The 20,307-nt window shown below is 40.1% G+C and overlaps 1 protein-coding gene across 14 annotated transcripts in view; it reads left to right on the forward strand.

Annotated features, from left to right (window-relative positions):
* HNRNPC (heterogeneous nuclear ribonucleoprotein C) overlaps positions 1-20,307 on the forward strand; it is a 61,928-nt gene that overhangs the window by 23,011 nt on the left and 18,610 nt on the right. For 8 of the 14 annotated variants that reach the window (XM_017853488.1, XM_017853481.1, XM_017853489.1 and 5 more), the window contains 3 exons: positions 14,136-14,412; positions 17,496-17,610; positions 18,203-18,250. In XM_017853488.1, the coding sequence (XP_017708977.1) occupies positions 14,172-14,412; positions 17,496-17,610; positions 18,203-18,250 (404 nt within the window). In that variant the 5' untranslated portion in view covers positions 14,136-14,171. The remainder of the gene's footprint in view (positions 1-14,135; positions 14,413-17,495; positions 17,611-18,202; positions 18,251-20,307) is intronic. The other 6 variants (XM_017853495.1, XM_017853490.1, XM_017853496.1 and 3 more) reach the window with 1 other exon arrangement.

Genomic DNA, 20,307 nt, shown 5'->3' on the forward strand with positions numbered 1-20,307 from the left:
CAACCTCCCAAAGTGCTAGGATTACAGGTGTGAGCCACCACACCCAGCCAAGGATAGGTCTTTTTTTATCTACTTTGTCAGTTTACTTTCTTTTGGAAATATGAGTTACCTAAAATTTTGATTTCTTTTTTGAACATACTTAGTTGTGTTAAAAACTAAACCAGAGCCCTGTAGCGGTGGCTCACACCTGTAATCCCAGCACTTTGGGAGGCCGAGGTGGGCAGATCACAAGGTCAGGAGATCGAGACCACGGTGAAACCCGGTCTGTAATAAAAATACAAAAAATTAGCTGGACGCGATTGCGGGCGCCTGTACTCCTAGCTACTTGGGAGGCTGAGGCAGGAGAATGGCGGGAACCTGGGAGACGGAGCTTGCAGTGAGCAGAGATGGCACCACTGCCCTCCAGCCAGTGGGACAGAGCGAGACTCCTTCTCAAAAAAAAAAAAACTAAACCAGAGTATAACTTTTCAGGGTGCAAAAAAAGTTTGTGTTGAAGGAAAAGTGGGTAATGATGAGACTTACAAGGTTATGTCCTATCAGTGAAGGATACATAATTGAGAGGTGTTGTTTATACTTTACAGCAAAATCAAAGGCTGAAATTTTCTTAATGCTGGAGCTGTGTGTGATCTGTAGTGGTTAAGAACTAGGTAGAAGAGGATGAAATAACTGCTAAGCAAGCCCCGTACTTAAGGTAAAAAGTCCAAGGCCGGGCGCGGTGGCTCAAGCTTGTAATCCCAGCACTTTGGGAGGCCGAGACGGGCGGATCACGAGGTCAGGAGATCGAGACCATCCTGGCTAACACAGTGAAACCCCGTCTCTACTAAAAAATGCAAGAAAACTAGCCGGGTGAGGCAGGAGAATGGCGTGAACCCGGGAGGCGGAGCTTGCAGTGAGCCGAGATCCAGCCACTGCACTCCCGCCTGGGCGAGGACAGAACGAGACTCCGTCTCAAAAAAAAAAAAAAAAAAAAAAAGAAGTCCAACAAACGAGTTGTCAAAACAGAGGTTAGGATTACATTGATAAATAAGGATTGTTTTATTTACAGTTGACCCTTAACACAAGGGGTGTTGAGGCACCAGCTGCCCGCACCCCCTCAAAAATAAAAAATTCACATATTACTTTGGACTCTCCAAAAACTAGTGATGAGCTACTGCTGAGTAGAACCCTTACTGATAAACAGTTAACACAGATTCTGTATATTATGCATTATATATTGTATTCTTACAAGAAAGTGAGCTAATGAAAAGAAAATAGGAGCAGAAGATATATTGACTTTGTTAAGTAGAAGTAAATCATCACAAATGTCTTCCTCATTGTCTTCACATTGAGTAGGCTGAGGGGAAGGATAAAGGCTTGGCCTTGCTGTCTTGGATGGTTTAGGCAGAAGAAAATCCATGTATAAACCCATATTGTTCAAGGGTCATTTGTAATCAAGCAGAAAAGTAGCATCTGGATAGCATCCAGACTATTCCATTCTTTTCCAAGGGAAGTGAAAATTTGGAGTACTGTGTTGAAGGGAAATTGGCAGACTAAGTTTTATTTGTTATAAGGCATCATTTTATTATTATTATTATTATTAATATATTTTTTTTATTTGAGATGGAGTTTCGCCGCGTCTCCCAGGCTGGAGTGCAGTGGCGTGATCTCCGGCTCGCTGTAAGCTCCGCCTCCCGGGTTCACGCCATTTTCAAGCCTCAGACTCCAAAGTAGCTGGGACTACAGGCACCCGCCAGCATGCCTGGCTAATTTTTTGTTTTTGTATTTTTAGTAGAGACGGGGTTTCACCGTGTTAGCCAGGATGGTCTTGATCTCCTGACCTCATGATCTGCCAACCTCGACCTCCCAGAGTGCTGGGATTATAGGCGTGAATCACCACGCCTGGCCTATAAGGCATTTATTTTCATAGATGGTTAGGATGGGGAAGAGTTGGAATGAAATGTTTTGTCAAAGAAAAATAAAGAACTATGTGCTGCAGAGATGTTTTTGGTGAATGACAGGCCACATATATTATGGCCCCTTAAGATTATAATGGAGCAGGCCAGGTGTGGTGGTTCACGCCTGTAATCCCAGCACTTTGGGAGGCCGAGGCAAGCAGATCACCACAGGTCAGGAATTCAAGAGCACCCTGGCCAACATGGTGAAACCCTGTAGCCAGGCGTGGTGGCGTACATCTGTGTTCTCAGCTACTCAGAAGGCTGAGGTGGGAAAATCGCTGGAACCAAGGAAGTGGAGGTTGTAGTGAGCTGAGATTGCGCCACTGCACTCCCGTCTGGGTGACGGGAGACTCTGTCTCAAAAAAAAAAACAAGTAAAAGATGATAGTGGAGCTGAAAAATTCCTGTTGCCTAGTGACATCTTACTGATCCTGAACATCTATAGGCTTAGGCTAATGTTTATGTCTTAATTTTTTCAAAGTAAAAATGTTAGAGTAAACTAAATAAGGATAGTATATAAAAGAAAAATTTGTTTTATAAACGTCAGTGTGGCCTTAAGTGTACCATGTTTATAAAGTCTACAGTAGTGTATGGTAATGTCTTAGGGCTTCAAACCCACCACTCAGTACCAGTCACCCAGAGCAAAGTTCAGTCCTGAAAGCTCCATTCATGGTAAGTGCCTTATGTAGGTATACGGTTTTTGAAAGCTTTTCTCTTTTTTTGTTTTTTATTTTTTTGAGACAGTCTTGCTCTGTCACTAGGCTGGAGTGCGGTGGTGTGATCTCCGCTCACTGCAACCTCCACCTCCGGGGTTCAAGTGATTCTCCTGCCTCAGCCTCCCAAGTAGCTGGGATTACGGGCATGCACCACCACGCCTGGCTAATTTTTATGTTTGTTGAGACGGGGTTTTACCATGTTGGCCAGGCTGGTCTTAAAACTCCTGGCCTCAAGTGATCCACTCACCTCGGCCTCCCAAAGTTCTGGGATTACAGGCGTGAGCCACTGTGCCCAGCCTGTTTCTGAAATCTTGTATTTTTACTGTACCTTTTATTTTTTGAAGTACACAAATACATTGTGTTAGAACTTAGACTCAGCCCTTGTTTTCTCTCTTTTTTTTTTTTTTTTGACGGAATCTCACACTCTCTCCCAGGCTGGAGTGCAGTGGTGTGATCTTGGCTCAGTGCAACGTCTGCCTCCAGGATTCAAGCGGTTTTCCTGCCTCAGTCTCCTCAGTAGCTGGGACTACAGGCGCACGCCACCATGCCTGGCTAATTTTTGTTATTTTAGTAGAGACGGGATTTCACCGTATTGGTCTGGCTGGTCTCAAACTCCGTGTTGGGATCACAGGTGTGAGCCACCGTGCCCAGCCTGTGTCAGAACTTCTTACAGTGTTCAGTACTGTGCGTGCTATGTAAGTTTGTATTCTGGGAGCAATAGTCTATGATACAAACTAGATGTGTGGTAGGCTATACTATTTAGCTTGGTATTAGGTAAGTACACTCTTATGCCATTGACACAGTGACAAAATTGCATAACAATACAGTTCTGACGCATATCACTGTCATTAAGCAATGTGTGATTAATTAATTGGCTTACTGATGAATGTAATTCAAAGAAGAGAGCTAAGGGAAGAATTAGGAGTCAACTATTATTTAGAATTGCATACCATTAGGTTGTGAGTTCTCTGACGTTGATGGCAATTCAAAAGCTCCACCATTGGTGAGAAAGGGGACAAGGTCGGCGGATCACCTGAGGCCAGGAGTTGGAGACCAGCCATGGTCAACATGGTGAAACCCCATCTCTACTAAAAGTACAAGAAATAATCCAGACTTGGTGGTGGGCGCCCGTAATCCCAGCTACTCTGGAGGCGGGGGTTGCAGTGAGCCGAGATCGCAACATGGCAATCCAGCCTGGGCAACTAAAGAGCTAAGCTGCAGGAAACATGCAGATAAAAATAGTATTTACTCATTTACTTATGTCATCAGCACTCAGAGGTAACCACCATCAACATTTTTATATTTTGTTCTAGTCCTCTGTTTTATATAGCTACAGGTGTATATATATGTGTGTGTATGTGTGTATTTTACTAAGATGTTATAGTGTTTGAACCTCTACGTGGTAGATGTTTTCCAGTCACTCACCACGTTTTTGTTTAATGACTGTCAAGTATCTTTTGTCACAGATTTATAAAAGATTACGTTTTCTGTTCCAAGTAAACATGGGAGTACTTGAGATTGAATATCCTCAGTTGCTTAATGAATACAGATAGAGGGACCTACCTTCCCATTGCTTGATGATTCTTGAGAATTTTCAAATGAACCTACAAAACATGTACTGGTTTACTTAGTTAAAACAATGGAAATACCAGTTTCTTTTCCTTCACCTCATTGTATGATCATTATTACATAAGCAAATTTGACAGAAAAAAAGATGTAAAAAAAAAGATGTACTTTTCTTTGGGAATTTGGTAAACTGTGCAATCTGGTATATATCATTTTTGAAAATGCTTATATATAGCATCTTAAGAAAACTTTTGAACAAATAATATATACGTACATAGAAAAAGCCATTCCTGTTTAAGCCCCACTCTTCGGATAGCAACTATCATATTTGCTCTCTACACTTACTGTTCTCCTGAATGATTTCAAAGTTTGCTGACATGATACTTCAGCAAACATGATACACACTGAAGTTAGGAGCTTCTGTGTGTGGCTGCATCTCCTGAGAATAAAGGAAATAATATGCCACCAAAATATTCTCAAAACAATAATGAGTATCAATTCAGTAATTAAAAAATTCATAGTAAAATTATCTAGATAAAAATGTCTCTTTTCCCTAGTCTAATATTCAATCAAAATTCATCGCACTGCCCATCTCCCACCTCCCCTTTTTTTGAGACAGTGAGGTGGCTCGATCTAGACTCATTGCAGCCTCCACCTCTAGAGTTCAAGCAGTTCTCCTGCCTCAGCCTCCCTGGTAGCTGGGACTACAGGTATGTGCCACCACAGTCGGCTTATCTTTGTATTGTTAGTAGAGATGGAGTTATACCGTGTTGGCCAGGTTGGCACTGCTCTTTTAATCTAGAAAAGGCCCCTAGTTTTTATTTTTTGAGATGTCCAAACCAGTTGTATTGTGCTTTCTCACAAACTTGAAATTGTCTGATTGTTTCCCCCTTATACAGATATCTTGCTGAGAATAATAGGTAGGTGATAATGCGTGTGTCACATCAGGAGGCATGCAATGTTAGGTTGTCCTACAACTTTCTAAGTTTGATCCTTTAGTTTAGGTTGTGACCTCCAGGTCTTCATTGTAAAGGTACATTTTCCCCCTATGTAATTATAGTGTAATCTGTTCTCAAATCCTGTGCTCCACTCACCAAGTTTTACCTGGCGCTTTTAGCATACATTGACAGTAGACTTATCTGTTAAATTGGTGTAATCCTCACCAATGTGTGATAGATTTTAAATAATGAGTCTTAACATCTTTTTTTTTTTTTTTTTTTTTTTGAGACGGAGTCTTGCACCATCAACCAGACTGGAGTGCAATGGTGTGATCTAGGCTCACTGCAACCTCTACCTCCTGGGTTCAAGCGATTCTCCTGGCTCAGCCTCTACAGTAGCTGGGATTACAGGCATCTGACACCACACCCAGCTAATTTTTTGTATTTTTAATGGAGATTGGGTTTCACTATGTTGGCCAGTCTGGTCTCAAACTCCTGACCTCGTAATCTTCTAACCTTGGCCTCCCAAAGTGCTGGGGTTACAGGCGTGAACCACCTTACCAGGTCCCACACCTTTTAAGTTATTATTATATACTGTTGTTACAATGTTTATGATCCATTTGTTTGGATTTCCTGCCATTTTAAAATTTTGTTACTCTTCCTTTTGAGAGTTAAGTTTTATTTCATTTGGGTTTTGACCTTTGCATATGCAGTTTTTTTGCATGATCCATTTGTATTTATATTAGGATTTAGAGTGAGGTTGGTTCCAATTTTTGAATAAGATGGCTACCTGGTAGTACCATTTATTGAATTACTCATTTCCCCCCCATGACTTACAAGGTCTTATGTATTCTTAGTTCTAATAAACATAGCAGTTATTATCTAAAAGTAGCCAACTTTGTTTCTTCATAGGCTGAAAATGTCTTAGTAATATCACCAGGCACTACTGTTTTCTCAGAGATTTCTCATAGTATATACCTTGAGATACTGTTTTTGATTAAATGAGCCAATGATTCTTGGCAGTGCAGCAAATTAAAATGCACATATTTTTCCAGGCATTGTTGGCCTCTGAAGAGACCAGACCAAGGGGAAATAGTTGAAAGCAGTAAAGATCCATAGGAAGCAAGGTACAAAAATGGTGACAAGAGACAGAAAGTAATGTGGGATGGGATAGCTGGACCTAAATAGGCCAAATAAGAGTTGAAGTGTGTTAAACAACTTAGATCAAATGATGATGATACAAGTATGCAGAGGAATTTATAGTATCCAAAGAGTATTCAGAAACTTAAGGAATTGTGAATGACTGAAAACTTTGGAATACAGAAGATTTAGTAATCCTTTTAGAAAACTGACAACTCATTGCTGCCATCTAGTGTCACTTTTGTCTTTGAAATTCTGCAAAGAAGGTAAATTCTACATATAGCATATTTAGTACATGGAATTGGCATTTAATTTGAATTGAATGCAGGGACTAGTTTAGGGTTTTTCTTTTGTTTGTTTGTTTGTTTGTTTGTTTTTTGAGACGGAGTCTCGCTCTGTTGCCCAGGCTGGAGTGCAGTGGCCGGATCTCAGCTCACTGCAAGCTCCGCCTCCCGGGTTTACGCCATTCTATCGCCTCAGCCTCCCGAGTAGCTGGGACTACAGGCGCCCGCCACCTCGCCCGGCTAATTTTTTGTGTTTTTTTAGTAGAGACGGGGTTTCACTGTGTTAGCCAGGATGGTCTCAATCTCCTGACGTCGTGATCCGCCCGACTCGGCCTCCCAACGTGCTGCGATTACAAGCTTGAGCCACTGCGCCCGCCTGTTTTGTTTTTTTTAAGGAGTCTTGCTGTGTTGCCCAGGTTGGTGTGCAGTGGTGCAGTCTTGGCTCACTGCTGCCTCTGCCTCCTGGTTTCAGGCAGTTCTCTCTGCCTCAGCCTCCTGAGTAGTTGGGATTACAGGCACCTACCACCACCACGTTTTGTCTTTTTAGTAGAGACAGGGTTTCACCACATTGGCCAGGCTGGTTTTGAATTCCTGACCTCATGATCTGCCTGCCTTGGCCTCCCAGAGTGCTGGGATTACAGGCGTGAGCCACCGCACCTGGCCTAGTTTAGGTTTTAAGATATAGTAATAAAGGAAATTGTAAGGCAGGGTTCTGAATTTCCTAATCTGAGGTAATATATATTTTCTTTTGTCTCTAATATGAGATAATATCTGGTAAGTGAAAGTGACAGCATCTTTAATTTTTTTTTCCCTGGACCAATGGATAATGTGTTTTAAGTATAATGTGATTAACCTATGTGGAGAGGTGTCCAGGGCTTGCTGAAGTAAATGCCCAGTAGAAACATCTTGTACTTTGTTTAACTTTTGTACTTTTGCACTAAATAAGCCAAGATATACTGAAAACAGTTGGATTGAGTGGCGCTGATCTCCTATGCCCCAAACTCTGTCAAAGCTGGCATACAGTGCCCAGATAAGAAAGCAAGGTAGCTGAAGGCTTGACTCTGCATTTAAATTCATTTTGGCTCAGCTCTCAGTGTATACCAGGGCTGTCATAACCTGTTTGTGGACCACTTGAACCTTATTTAATGTAAAAAATCTTCAGATAATGCAAACTGCCGTACTTTTTCCAAGTAGAATTGAACTACTTGCCATTTAAAGTCAATGTAATGGAGTATTTTTATAAATATTTTTTTCAAATTTTTAGCTAGATTGACAATCCAAGATTGGTTTGCCTCCATTAAAAGGGTGAAGAGGCATGGTAGCACCTAACTCTTAGAATGAACAGCTGGAAATAAAATTGACTTTGGCTTATATCCCAACCTAGATAGAGCTTTTACTCATTTTTTGCTTTTAAGCTGTGACTGGGATGGTGAGAGTGTGAGTAGAGACAAATTTCTGTATTTAGGAAATTCTTGTCCTTCCCACTACTATTAAAATCTCAGATTGCTTATATTGCTTTAGGATAGACCATGTGATAAAACAGACAAGCGTATCAGACAAAAACGTAGGTTTTTGGGCCGTAGAAATAATTTAGTATTCCTGGTTTTGACTTTTCTAGATAAAACAGGTCTTTGGTGATCCTTTGATTAAAAACAGTAATTAGAACATATAATGAAAGTATAGTATATAATATACAAACACATATGTCCATGTGTGTAATAGAAATTTGAGTGCTACCACTATTTTTCCTTTTTTTTTTAATCCCTTTGCTTTTTCTCTTTGAGACACACAGTCTCACATGGTTGTCCAGGCTGGTGTGCAGTGGCATGATCTCAGCTCGCTGCAACCTCCACCTCCTGGGTTCAAGGTATTTTTCCTGTTTCAGCCTCCCAAGTAGCTGGGATCACAGGCACCCACCACCACACTCAGCTAGTTTTTAGTTGAGACTGGGTTACACCATGTTGCCCAGACTGGTCTCAAACTCCTGGCCTCAGGTGATTTGCTCGCCTCAGCCTCCAAAAGTGCTGGGATTAGAGGTGTGAGCCACTGTGGCTGGCCTAATTTTAGGTTTCTGAAGTCTATCCTTTTCATGACAGAGCTTTTGTGTATTATTCAGTGTTGAGTTTAAGAAAGAAATAGCACTTAAGGTTCTCATTTGTTGAGGAAGATTTTTTTGTTTTTTGTGTTTTTTTTTTTTTTTTTTTTGAGACGAATCTCACTCTGTCGCCCAGACTGGAGTGCAGTGGCGCTGTCTCTGCTGACTGCACCACCACCTTCTGGGTTCAAGCAATTTTCCTGCCTTAGCCTCCCGAGCAGCTAGGACTACAGGTGTGTGCCTCTATGCCCTGCTAATTTTCATATTTTTAGTAGAGATGGGGTTTCACCATGTTAGCCAGGATAGTGTCGTTCTGACCTCATGATCCACCCCCCTCGGCCTCCCAAAGTGCCTGGCCGGAATGTGACTAGACTGCTGCTTTACTTTTGAAGTATTTAACCTTCTGATTTACAAATAATGGAAGCTGGAATATTTGAACTGTATGTTTGTTTGCTTTTGAGACAGAGTCTCCGTCTGTCGCCCAGGCTGGAGTGCAGTGGCGCAATCTCAGCTCACTGCAAGCTCTGCCTCCCGGGTTCACGCCATTCTCCTGCCTCAGCCTCCTGAGTAGCTGGGACTACAGGCGCCCGCCACCAGGCCCGGCTAATTTTTTTGTATTTTTAGTAGAGACGGGGTTTCATAGTGTTAGCCAGGATGGTCTCAATTTCCTGACCTCGTGATCCGCCCGCCTCAGCCTCCCAAAGTGCTGGGATTACAGGCGTAAGCCACCGCGCCTGTCCCCAGATTTCTTAATGTTAAATCTAGTTCATGTAAATTAATACCACTTTATTATCTAACAGCATTATTCGACTGTTACACACGACTAGATGGTGATAGAGAAGGATCCCTGGGTTAGCTTGCATTATAAAAAAAAAAATTTTAGACTCCTTCAACTAGAAGAGGGGGAATAAGATAATAACAGGCATTGACCTCAAAATATTTCAGTATATACAGGTACATTCAGACCTGGACTATTCTTACTAATGTGATTAACCTTTTAAAATTTCTACCAAGTGGATTTTCTGTTTAAGGAATTTGACTTAAATCAGTTTTTTCTACCAAAACCCCAAGCTTGCATGAACATTGTAGTGAATTTGGGAAATACAGAGAAACTATGAAAATGATAGTAAAGATTAATCACAAGCAGAGTACCCAAGAACATTTTAAAATATGTGATGTTTCTGTACTGTCCGTTCTTAAATTTTTATGTAGTTCATTTATGTCTCCTATGTATTGTACGTTTTCAGATACTGCCTTTTTGACTGAAATTATAATTTGCACATCACTTGAAGTTGTATTTTAAAAGACTATTATTGCTGGAAATTTATTAATATTGGGTTGTTAGTTAGAACTCTGTTACAAAATTCATATAGAATATGACCAAGTAATTTAGATCTGTATAAGGCAAAAAGTAAAAGTAGACCTTTTCATTCTACAAGTGGTTTTTACACCTTCCAGAAGTAAAGGGACTAACAATTAAGGCAAAAAAATGGGATCACGGCTGGGCGCAGTGGCTTTCGCCTGTAATCCCAGCACTTTGGGAGGTGGAGGCAGGCGTTTCACCTGAGGTCAGGAGTTTGAGATCAGCGTGACCAACACGGAGAAACCCGGTGTCTACTAAAAATAGAAAAGTAGCCATGCTTGGTGGTGCGTGCCTATAATCCCAGCTAATGAGGAGGCTGAGGCAGGAGAATCACTTGAAACCGGGATGCGTAGGTTGCAGTGAGCCAAGATTCCCCCTTTGCACTCCATCCTTGTCAACAAGAGCAAGACTCCATCTCAAAAAAAAAAAAATGTTTTTTTAAATGTGATCAAGGAGTTTATTTTACTACTATAAAAGGATGCTGGCAACCTGTTACATGAAAGAACTGAGGGACTGTTCTTAGGATTTCTAACAGCAGTCTGCATAACATGTGGTGCTCGAGAAACCACACCATACTACCTAGAGAGAAATGGTATTGTTTAAGCATCAATGACAACACAAAAAGGTGTTGCCACTTATAGGACAATGTAGTCTTGCCAGAATATTGCAGATGAGGCTGAATAAGCCTTTGGTCCCAGCTGCCACTTTCAGGAATTAAGAATATGTGGAATTGTACCAGGAGTATCAATTCTGGAAAATACAGACTGGGAAACAACAGGTCAATACCCTGGATTCTTAAACAGATAAATTTTAATGCAATGGAAGCGGGACTTATGTACAAAAATGCCTTAAATGCATCACATTTACTTTTTTCGGAAGACAAGAATGTCTACAGATACACATTTAGGCATTAGAATTATTTTACAAGTAAGAAAGTACTAGTAAAGTCAGGATGATTGTTACCTTTTGGTGAAAGGAAGAGGGATTGTCAGTGGAATCAGCCACACAGGGTTTGTTTAGTTATGAGACTGAGACAACAGGGACGCAACTGCTCTTGCACCTTCACACATTTTTATTGAAGTTCCTTGTGCTCACTCACTATTGGAGCAGGTAAAACTTACAAGTTTTAACTGCTTTTCTAAAATTTCTTGCTTTTCAATAAATACCTGCTGGTTATTTTGGTATTGTATTTCTAAGTCTTTTATTCTCCAAGTTGTTTATTTTTTGTTTCTCCCAGTCAGTGAAACCATATATGCTGGCTGTAGGATATTTTTTGTTTCTCCCAGTCAGTGAAACCATAAATGCTGTCTGTAGGATAGTGATTTTGCCATCTTGAGTCTTCTGTTGGGAGTCGAAGATTCAAAAAGTGCTCTGCTCTTGCTACCCCTTTCCAACAGTCACAGTTCTATTCCAATACTCCTACAGTCAGTGAAACCATATAAGCTGGCTTGCCTTTACTACCTTGCGTTTTGGAGTTTTGTTGTAAATGCTGTCTGTAGGATAGTGATTTTGCCATCTTGAGTCGTCTCTTGGGAGTCAGATCCAAAAACGGCTCTGTTCTTGCTGCCCCTTTCCAAGAATCCCAGTTCTTTTCCAATAGTTTCTTTGTGTTTCAGTATTGGCTATCCTCCTCCCTTTATGGAAATTTCACCTGTATGGTACCTTAACATTTTGAGGTGGGATGAAGCGTGACTGGACATCATTTGGTTATTTCTAAAACTTCGGGAAATCTACCTGTTCCGTAAAATTGGACATAGCGCTACCACTAAAATTTAAGGAAGCTCTCAGGACAGTCTTTGTTACTATTTGTTGCCTGGATTTTCCCTGGAATATGGTACTCAGCACATGGTTAGTAAATATTTGACCCCCAAAATGAATGAGTTGTAGTGACTGTTCATTCCTTAGGAGGATATGTTACTAAGAGTGGAATTAATCGGTATTTGTGAGTACATCTGTCTTTACTGTTGCCTTCATCTTGAATTTAAATCCTCATAGTAAGTATGGGTATTAATTTTAGGCAACCTTTGGAAGTTGGGGTTATTACATTTTTAAAAATAAGTAGTTCATCATTTTTGTAGGAGATTTAATAACCAGACCATAAACAAAATGAGAAATCATATCCTTAAACTCAGAGATAACAACCATTGCTAGAATCCTTTTACTTATATGCCTGGATGCTTTCTACCGAGCTTTTCCTGTGTGGATCTTTGAGAGAATTAAGCCCCTGGTACACGTGAAAAATGCTGTGGGATTATGAATTCCATACATCTTGATTAGTTCTAGGTATGTACTCAGATTTGTGAAAATTGAGAAAATGGTCATTTAGATCCATTTCTGTCTGTGGTGCCAGAGGGTACCCCTTTCAATCACATCGATATTTTTTTGCAAATGTCCATTTGGAACATTGGACTGTGGTGTGATGGGTTTTTTCACTTATATTCAGTATTCTGTGGTGGCTTATGGAACCCCTCACCCCTGGTAATTTCTTCTCATTAAAACTATGGAGATTATATTTTCTGTTGATATACCTATTGTTTGTGAAAAATAGTTGGTTAAAACCAGATTGTATCTCCACTTGTAGTAATAGCAAATATTATAAACCAGCGGTAGAAACCAGTTAGGCCTTAATGCAGATTTTGTTTTAATTCCTCTTTTAGTGTCCTCAGACTTTCTGGCATACTTAAGAGCTGAAAGACTGTTGGTGGATTTCAGTGGCTACTGTTTGTTAATTTTTATTGCTTAGTCTTAAAATATTAAGAACTTTTTGTAAAGATATACTTTAGAAAGTAACATAAAGACAGACGAATTTCAGAAAGATTTGGAAGGAAGTGAAGTTTTGTTGGAGCTTTTAAATCAGTACTGCCTGTTAAATGACTGTATTAAGCATCAGAATGGTAGGAGTCATGTATAAATGAAATAGTGTTATACTGCCTGTTTTTATGTACATGTATATATACATTAGACATTTTTACATCATCCATAAGAACTAGTTTGTCTGATTCACTTGAGGATTGAAAGGATAACAAATACTGGAATATTTTGAGATTCATTGGAACCTTTCAAAGGGATGAAGGGGAGATCTTAAGAATGTTTTTAAGTCTTGTTCAAGATAGGGGGTTGGAGTGGGAAGAGGCAGGAAACAATGCTGAAAGAATGAAATAAAACGTTTTCACTTATACAGGACCTGAGATGGTATTGTGAATCTTCATATTGTTATGATAGTATTGAGCCTCCATCACATACGTAAAGACAGATAATTTTTGGTTTTAAATAATTTGTGGAAAGTTGTATATTTTTCTTTAGTTCCCCGATCCTTAATTTGATTCATGCCGTGTTCCACTGGCTAGTTTTATCATCATCACCATCCAATATTATTAAATGTCCTATATTTTAGGTTATATAAAAAGTAGCCTTGGAGTCATTGCAGTCTGTAAAAAGATGGTATTGATACTTACGTATCTAAAGCATTCTGCAATTAATTGAAGTATCTGGAAATAGGTGTTTCCAGTGTAAATGAATTGATTCTGTTTATTGCCTTTTGAAGAAAATTATACTTAATGGGTAAGTGTAAGCTATCCATATTAATCTAGCTGCTGATGAATGGCTTGGAACAGAATTTGACATTTGCTATACTGTGTATTTATATACAGAACCGGTGAAACTCAATAAAAGCAGCGTGAATCAAGATTATTGATGGCAGGGAATAGTTAGCATGACCTGTAATGTGAAAAACAGCAGAAACTGGTGTCAGAGAATTTAGGCAGTTCTAATTTGCTTGAGTTATTAGAGGAGGGCCACTTGGAATTATGTCCAAGGAAATTATATTGCCAATGACCTGCCAGGGAGAATTTTTTTTTCCTGATAATTTCAGAGTTTAGTGCTGCTGAAATAGAATGAAGAGGAAGAAGTTGAATTTCCTAGAACATATTCAGAGGCTGGAGTCTCTGAGTTTATTAGTAAATACATAATGCTGTGAGTCCCTTTAATTTGCCTGATACTCTGGGCAGTTAACAGTGATTCAGAGTGAGAGTGGAGAATGTTTTATCAAGGCATATTGTTTTTAGCATCTGTTCACCTGAATACTTTTTTTTGCTTTACAGTTTTCAGCTTTGTGAGAAACCTTATCATCAAACACAATGGCCAGCAACGTTACCAACAAGACAGATCCTCGCTCCATGAACTCCCGTGTGTTCATTGGGAATCTCAACACTCTTGTGGTCAAGAAATCTGATGTGGAGGCAATCTTTTCGAAGTACGGCAAAATTGTGGGCTGCTCTGTTCATAAGGGCTTTGCCTTCGTTCAATATGTTAATGAGAGAAATGCCCGGGCTGCTGTAGCAGGAGAGGATGGCAGAATGATTGCTGGCCAGGTTTTAGGTAAGGTCTCCGTTAAGTTAATTTTTTCGTTGATGATCAGGCCTGAGTTTTTTGATTCATGTTTTTTTGTTTTTGTTTTTTTTATGTCTGTAAAACTGACAGCCTGAGATATTCTGTATATTGTGACTATTCAGTCTAATAAAAATACATTAGGCTTATAGTTATAATTGGCTAAGTAAAGGATATTCTTCATTGTACCGTTTTGTGTAGTAGAGACAGGACAGCTCTCATTTGACAATTGTGAGTAGGGCGACCTGGGAATGACACTTCACAATGTTAAAATGTTGCCTAAATGGTTATATCCTCCCCACAGCAGACTGGTGGAGCCCTCTAGTGTTGTTGACTGCTTGTCTCCTCATTGGGGTTTCGCTCCATTATTGGGCCAATTGCAGTTTGGCTCAGTCATAGATTTTCTTGTCTTTTCAAATGTAATGACACCTCAGAGTACTACCTATGATTTAGTTTATTCAAGCCAGAATGCAGCGTCCATATGTTTGTTTGATTAGTTGTACTAGATGTCTGTTTTAACTTCTCTTTTTATGTGTACTTTGTGCCTCAGTTTCAAAATAATCACACCTGCGTTTTTACAAAATTAAGATGATTATTTTCAATTTTATATTTGTGGTTTTATTCTTTGTATACATTCTACTATGTCTGTTGACTCATAGCATGATAGGTTAGAGTTACATGAAACAATTCTTTGATAATTTTTTTTTTTTTTTTGGAGACGGAGTCTCGCTCTGTCGCCCAGGCTGGAGTGCAGTGGCCGGATCTCAGCTCACTGCAAGCTCCGCTTCCCGGGCTCACGCCATTCTCCTGCCTCAGCCTCCCGAGTAGCTGGGACTACAGGCGCCTGCCACCTCGCCTGGCTAGTTTTTTGTATTTTTAGTAGAGACAGGGTTTCACCGTGTTAGCCAGGATGGTCTTGATCTCCTGACCTTGTGATCCGCCCGTCTCGGCCTCCCAAAGTGCTGGGATTACAGGCTTGAGCCACCGCACCCGGCCTGATAATGTTATGTAACCAACCAGATACACAATTTGCGTCTATTTATTGTTTTTACATCTTACTGGATTGCGTTTTCAGAAATTCTCTTTAGTTTCAAAGTCAGAATTGTAAATGAGGTTAATATACCAAAACCTGAAGGTTATTCATGTAATGGTGTTCAGCAAATAGACAGTATATTCAATCATTTTTTTTTCTTTTTGACACTATCTAGTTCTGTCGCCTAGGCTTGAGTGCAGTGGTGCAGTCTTGGCTCACTGCAACGTCAGCCTCCCAGGTTCAAGCGATTGTCCTGTTTCAGCCTCCCGAGTAGCTGGTACTACAGGAGTGCACCACCACACCTGGCTCATTTTTGTATTTTTTGGTAGATCCGAGGTTTAACCATGTTGGCCGGGCTGGTCTTCACCTCTTGACCTCAGGTGATTCTCCCGCCTTTGCCACCCAAAGTGCTGGGATTACAGGCGTGAGCCCCTGCACCTGGCCTCAGGCGGTTTTCAGTTGTTCATTTGATGAGCTCCTTTTGTATGAAAAGGTAAGATATAAAGGATTAAGTTTAAGATATCCACGTTTGGTGAGGTGCAGTGGCTCATGCCTGTAATCCCAGCACCTTGGGAGGCTGAGTTGGGCCGGCCATAAGGTCAGGAGATGGAGACTATCCTTGCTAACACCGGGAAAAGCCGTCTCTACTAAGAATACAAAAAATTAGCAGGCCGTGGTGGCAGGTGCCGGTAATCCCAGCCGCTCAGGAGGCTGAGGCAGGAGAATTGTTTGAACCCGGGAGGCGTAGGTTACAGTGTGAGCCGTGATTGCACTCCAGCATGGGCAACAGGGCAAGACTCTGTCTAAAAAAATATATATATGTGGAATTTGTATATTTTGGGGCATGTGTGTATTAAAATTAGACTCATTTTAATAAAAGCAGTATATATGAAAATGGAGGTACTGTTGACTGAGTGCTTTAGCACGACTGGGAAGTTAAAAAACTGAATTTTGGCTTTCTGACATGGGGTTTTTAGAACAAGGAGAAGATGAATTCTTGTTTGGAAGGTCATGGGTGGCAGGGTAGGTAGCTGGGCTTATGTGTTACAAATTGTATTTGAAAAGTAGGGTTGTTTCCTTTGCTCTTTTATTTTTTTGGTGTGTGTAAAGGTTGTTTAAGCAACTCATGAATTATTCAGAAAGCAGTTGTTAACTCCGGATGTTTTACGTGCAGTACAGCTAATCCTTACTTATAAGGGAAATCTGAAGTGCCTTTGAGGATGATTTGAGGGTGTCACACTGCACTATATTATTTTGTGGATTGGCGTATATTTTAATATATTTGTAATAATTCGGAATGAACTGAACCATTTTTGGAGAGGTAACCATTGATAGTTTTCCCTTGTAATAGTAACTGAGTGAACAGTCAGTGCCTTGAATGGGGAGAGTTGAGTTAAAGTGGGACCTGAGGGTGGAGAGTACCAAAGACAGACTTATTGTCTCAGGAACACTTGAATGGTACAGAAGAGAGTATAAATATATGGAAGATGAAGTCTTAGCCTTGTAAAATTTATGAGCCTTTTAATATTAAAAGGAGAGATGAAGCTGAGCATGGTAGCTCACACCTGTAATTTCAGCACTTTGGGAGGTCAAGGCAGATCACTTGACCCCAAGAGTTCGTCCCTATGAAAAATAAAAAAATTAGCCAGCCTTGGTAGTGCCTGCTACTTGGATGGGAGGATCACCCGAGCTTTGGAGGTCTAGGCTGTATTGAGCCGTTATTGCATCACTGCACTCCAGCTTGTATGACAGTGAGACCCTGTCTTAAAAAATAAAAAAAGATGAGTTGTTTTGTTTCAGATTTTCTAAACTTTGTATTAGCTGGGCATGGTGGTGCCCGCTTGTAGTCATAGTTACTCTTGAGGCTGAGGCAGGGGAATCCCTTGAACCGGGCAGTGGAGGTTTCAGTGAGCCGAGATGGCACCATTGCACTCCAGCCTGGGGAACAAAGCAAAACTATGTCTCAAAATAAAAAAATTAACTTTGTAGTTTGTTTTACCTGGATACAAAGTTGTCACTAAAATTTTGCTTTTGTTTTCAGATATTAACCTGGCTGCAGAGCCAAAAGTGAACCGAGGAAAAGCAGGTGTGAAACGATCTGCAGCGGAGATGTACGGGTCAGTAACAGAACACCCTTCTCCGTCCCCTCTACTCAGGTCCGGAAACTTTATTATTTATAACTGCATTGTGTCCATCAGTGGGCATCTTCTCTATCTGTTTTCTGGATGTGGGGAGGGTTAAGTGTACTGTGTTCTATCTGTGTATAAATGAGGTTTTATTATTTTTGTGTTAATATGTCTCTCTTTTGCCCTAGAGAAAATTACTAGAGAATTAAAAATCCCTGAGGTTTTTGCTATTGATATTTAAGAGTAGTTTGATATTTATAGCATAGCCTGAAGTACTTCTACAGGATGGTTGAGCTTCTAAGACACCAGAGAGTAAGAGAGGGAAGAAGTGTGGTATACAAATGTTTAGTTTACCGTTCTGTTTTTCAGTGTTCAGTTTAACTATGTCGTATGTGAAAATCTTAGTGAATTTTAACCTGAATTACCAATTTGACCACTACATTTCCAGTGGTCTAAGGTGATTGGAATTGAGTGATTTATTGTATGAATGATTGGGGATCATTCAGTGCTAATCTTGTTGATCTGTCTGTTGTGGTTTATTTGGCATGGTTCTCCCCTCACCTGATGTTGTGAATTAGTAGCAACATTTCCAAATTAACCCTTTTCGGTATTTATTTTTCAGCTCCTCTTTTGACTTGGACTATGACTTTCAACGGGACTATTATGATAGGTATGTTAAAAGTGTTTTGTCTTTCTGCTAAACAGCTATTAATGAGAACCATTTTGTTTTTCTAGTTTGTGGCGATGAACATCAAAGATGTTTTCAAACATATTCCCTTTCCTCCAAAACAAAAAAAAACCTTAAGTAGATTATTAGGTAGGGTGATAATGATTTTAATGCATTATTTCATAGTGCCTGTTTCTACTAAAAATACAAAAGAATTCGCTGAGTGTGGTGACTAGGGACTGGGTTATGGGTGGCTTTGGGTAATACATTTAGAACTGATGATAGCAAATACTAAACAGGAAATAGAATGATGTGTTTAAGAGTGTTACCACATTGACAATCTGATACCAGTCTCAGTTAACATGAAGTAAATGTTAGACTTATTTGGCTTGTTGTGTTTAAATTCATGCAGTATATGTAAGTATATGGAGTAAACTATTACATGCAATACACTTTAAAAATGCAATATATAAAGCACATTACTTTATATGAAGCATAGTACTACTATTTGTCTTAGAATGCCAGTATTCCAATCATTAGTATTTTAATGTTATTACTGTATATAACAATTCCGTCTCTGATTTTGGAATAAAAATTACTGATTGGCGAATGCTTAACGTTTGAACTGAGTTAATCAGTCATGCATGGGAGTTATGTAAAGGAATCAAGTCGGCCGTTAAATACCATAGAGTATACACTGGAAATGTCAGACATGAAAGTATACACTTTCTGTTTGAGAAATAACCTCATAGAATATGGTAGGTAGTCATTAAAAGGCCAGAAGAGTAAGACCTGAAAAAGAATTTAAATCCAGATTGTAAAGGGCCTTGAATGCCCTATTAAGATGGTGCAGTTGAGCATGCTTAATGCATCATCAAAATGTTTTTTTTTTAATTTGACATTAGTGGTTTCCTCAGATTTTTTTTTTTTTTTTTTTTTTTTAAGATGGACCCTTGCTCTTGTCACCCAGGCTGGAGTGAAGTGGCGTGATTTTGGCTCACTGCAACGTCCGCCTCCTCGGTTCAAGCTATTCTCCTGCCTCAGCTTCCCAAGTAGCTGGGATTACAGGCATGCACCACCACCCCTATCTAATTTTTGTATTTTTAGTAGAGACTGGGTTTCATTCACCATGTTGACCAGGCTGGTCTCGAACTGCTGAACTCAGGTGATTAATTCACCTTGGCCTCCCAAAGTGCCGGGATTACAGGTGTGAGCCACTGTGCCTGGCCATTTCCTCGTATTTTTACAGTTATGTATGAACATTTTGAAAACTAAGGAGTTTTGTAATTATTTTTATTTTTGTTGAAAATTTTGAAATTCTTAAAAAATAAAAATTGGCCGGGCACGGTGGCTCACGGCTGTAATCCCAGCACTTTATGTGAGGCCAAGGCGGGTGGATCACGACGTCAGGAGTTCAAGACCAGCCTGGCCAATATGGTGGAACCCTGTCTCTACTAAAAAATAAAAAATTAGCTGGGCATGGTAGCGTGCACCTGTAGTCCCAGCTACTCAGGAGGATGATGCAGGAGAATCGCTTGATCCCGGGAGATGGAGGTTTCAGTGAGCTGAGATTGCGCCACTGCACTCCAGCCTAGGTGACAGAGTGAGACTCGGTCTCAAAAAATAAAATCAGAATCAATGCAGAACTTACAGTTGAAAATAAATCAGGACTTTTCTTTAGTAATGAACTAAACCCATTTATTACTGAGATTGCAATTTTTTGAATTTTTGCAATCAGACCTTGGTAATGCAGACCTAACGCAGTAGGGTATAAATAACTCCAACAAGCTTAGCATTCCAGTAATGGAACACTAGGCATAAATGGGTTATTGGTCAGGTGTCTTGAAGGCACCGAAACCCAGTGAGTTTGTCTGAAGCATCTGCTCTTTATCCTTCCTGCATATGGTAATTGCTTGACCGCATTTAAAACATACTCATGCCAACTTCTCCTATAGGGGTTCTTAAATAACTAGTCTTTTGCAGACTTTCTTAAGTACTAGAATATTTTTCAGTGCTTTCTGTGCATTCTTTTGTCCAGTCAGAGTTGAGAATCATTGATG

Source organism: Rhinopithecus bieti, unplaced genomic scaffold (genome assembly GCF_001698545.2).
Source record: "Rhinopithecus bieti isolate Rb0 unplaced genomic scaffold, ASM169854v2 scaffold_34943, whole genome shotgun sequence".
Lineage (NCBI taxonomy): Eukaryota > Metazoa > Chordata > Mammalia > Primates > Cercopithecidae > Rhinopithecus > Rhinopithecus bieti.